Source organism: Pogoniulus pusillus, chromosome 17 (assembly GCF_015220805.1).
Source record: "Pogoniulus pusillus isolate bPogPus1 chromosome 17, bPogPus1.pri, whole genome shotgun sequence".
Taxonomy (NCBI): Eukaryota; Metazoa; Chordata; class Aves; order Piciformes; family Lybiidae; genus Pogoniulus; species Pogoniulus pusillus.
Window position 1 is genome coordinate 19,820,622 of NC_087280.1, and position 2,589 is coordinate 19,823,210.

The 2,589-nt window shown below is 45.9% G+C and overlaps 1 protein-coding gene across 1 annotated transcript in view; it reads right to left on the bottom strand.

Moving 5' to 3' along the window:
- Nucleotides 1–2,252: 2,252 nt before the first annotated feature.
- The window catches only part of NR2F2 (nuclear receptor subfamily 2 group F member 2), a 9,264-nt gene continuing 8,927 nt past the window's right edge, over nt 2,253–2,589 (bottom strand). Inside the window, 1 exon segment of the mRNA XM_064157082.1 lies at nt 2,253–2,270. Within this exon segment, the coding sequence (XP_064013152.1) occupies nt 2,253–2,270 (18 nt within the window).

Genomic DNA, 2,589 nt, shown 5'->3' on the forward strand with positions numbered 1-2,589 from the left:
AGGCCTTCCCAAGGCGGATAGGAGAAAGATGTGGTCAAGGGGAAAAATAAGACCAGGCAAGGGAGGTGGTGTGTGTGTAAATCTGAGGTTAGGAGCTACTTTCTAGGAAAGGGAAATCATCTTAAGGGCTCTATATGGCTGCATTTCAGTAATTTTCCTCCAGTGCTTCAATTCAACAATGAATGGTGATTCTTTCTGAGTTCATTCCTTTTATTCTCATACAGGCTAATGGGTGGGGTTCAAAGCAAGGGGTAAGAAAAAGGAGAAAGAAATTTCAGCAGAGGTAGGAAGCATCTCTCCAGGGCGGTGTGCCTCCAGAGAGCCGCTCGCAAGCATTTAGGAAGCGACACACAGATTATTTCAGGGACAATTTCCCCCCCATTCACCATCCATCTTGGACTCCGAAACTCGACCACTTTTGATACCGAATACACATACCGTCGACAGTTTGGTGCTGAAGGAAAAGAAATAAGTAAAAGGGAGGGGGAAGAAGAGAGAGGATGATGCTGAGAAATCAGGCATTGATCCGGGTTTGATCGAGTCTGGGAGCTTCCACTAGCAATAAGCAGGCAAACACTCCCAAAACAGAGACAGATATACGCTCCTAGAGCCACTGATTACATTAAAAGGAGGGGGGGGGTGGGTAAAAGAGAGTGAGATGGGGGGAAGAAGGCAAAAAAAAAAAGGGGGGGGGGGGCAATAAGTGTAACGTTCCTTCGAATATATGGTGCTGTAAAGAAATCAGTTTCCGTATAAATGATTGTATTTGGGTGGGTGCTTTTCCGACTTATTTGTTGAGTAAATCTCTCTCACTGCGCTGAAGGCGAATCCCTGTTGATAAATCCATCATTACCGTTTGGATACAGGGAGACAGCAGCGCCACTAAATTTATCTTACATTTGTAGCGCTTTAATAGACATTTATTAAATGCTTTTAGAGAGAGACATGGGGCGCCTGATTACATCCTAGTTATAGACAGAGCATAAAGACACACGTTAACAGCAATTTACAAAGGGGGGTGGGGGGAAGGTGGGGAAAAAAACAGGAAGAAAAAAAGAAAAGAAAACAAAAGAAAAGGCAAAGTTTTGAAGTAAAGCTGCTGGGAAGCAGTCAGCGTGCGCCTTTCCGTATGGCAGCCACACAGCAGCTTCTTCTCCTGCATTTCTCAGAATATTAACCGTGGCCTATATATGTGTACGAGAATACATATAGAGAGTATATGACACACACCCGCACACATGCGGATGCGTGCGCATGGATCAAACAAGGGGACGCACATTTCTGTTCCGTTCATCCACACATCAGAATACAGGAGAGCATTTACAATAGATTCATCACCCTCTTTCGCACTCGCCCTCCACCCCCTTACCCTCTTCCTCCCCCCGCCAGCTTTTAACTCTAATTTCAATCTTCTTCAACTGGAGAATCTCCAGGGACCTGGGCAAACTTGTGTAAAATAGTTAAACCAAGCGTGTTTCAAAGAGGATTGCTGAGTTCCCCTTCCTGCCTTAATAAACCGAAAGGCCTAGTTCAAAGAAAACACACTGGAAGCAAGATTCAAAATATCTCCTGACTTGCAGGGATGGAGCAGGCTCCGAGCAATGTCTGCAGCTTCATGCGTTGGTGGGCACGTAGTGACAAACATTTCACCCTGCTTTTTGTGTGTGTGTGTAAATTCTTCCTTTGGCCTTTTAGTGCCCCCTCCTTTTTTCTTTAAACCTTTCTGTTCTTTTTCCCTTTAAAATCCTCTCTTCCACCGTCTCTCAAGTACATGCCTAAAGCCACCTCTTGCTTTCATGAAGTGAACACGCTCCTGCAGAGATCTGCTCAAATTCGGGTTCACATCGCTCCGCCACCGCAGCGCCTCCTGCTCCGCGGGACCTCCGCCCTGAGTACTAATGATTTATTTATATTATCTTTTCTTTTTCTGTGTCTTGCGAGGCTCTCTTCTGCCTTATTTTCTCACCGTCCGAGTCATGCCAAGGACAGCATCGCCCGGATTTTACATCTCGCTCGCATCTCATCCTTCTCTAATACCCCGTGGGTCGCCTTCCGCGGGACACAGGGACGCACGCATATCCACACAAACAGAGAACTGATCCCCGCACCTCAGGGAAAAACAAAACAAAACAAAACCAAAACCCCACGGGAAACCTTCCCCCCAACTCTGCCCTTCTCCAAGAACATTTCTTCTATCTCAAAGTTTCCAAAAGAAAATAAATACAAGTGACACTGTGCTAGGGGAAAGCTCATTAGTTCGTTGTCCAACTCTAAAAAAGAACAGAAGTGCAAATTATAGAGTTCAGCTTCAACACACGCTCTGTCAACTAAATCAACCGAGTGCAGCCTTGATTCAAATAGCTGCGAAGTTGGTCCGCAATTCAAAAACCACCTTCTCCCTCTTCCCTTCCCACCCCACCTCCACCCTTCGCCCTGCCGCAGGGACATTCGGTTGGAAAAATATTGTTCCAAGGAAGGTAATGATAAAAGCTTAACATTAGGAAGAGAAGTGGCCAAGCTCATTTCCCCATCGTAATCCCAAATAAACGACCGTGGTGCTTCTTTATGAAGGCTGGGAAGAGGGGCTGA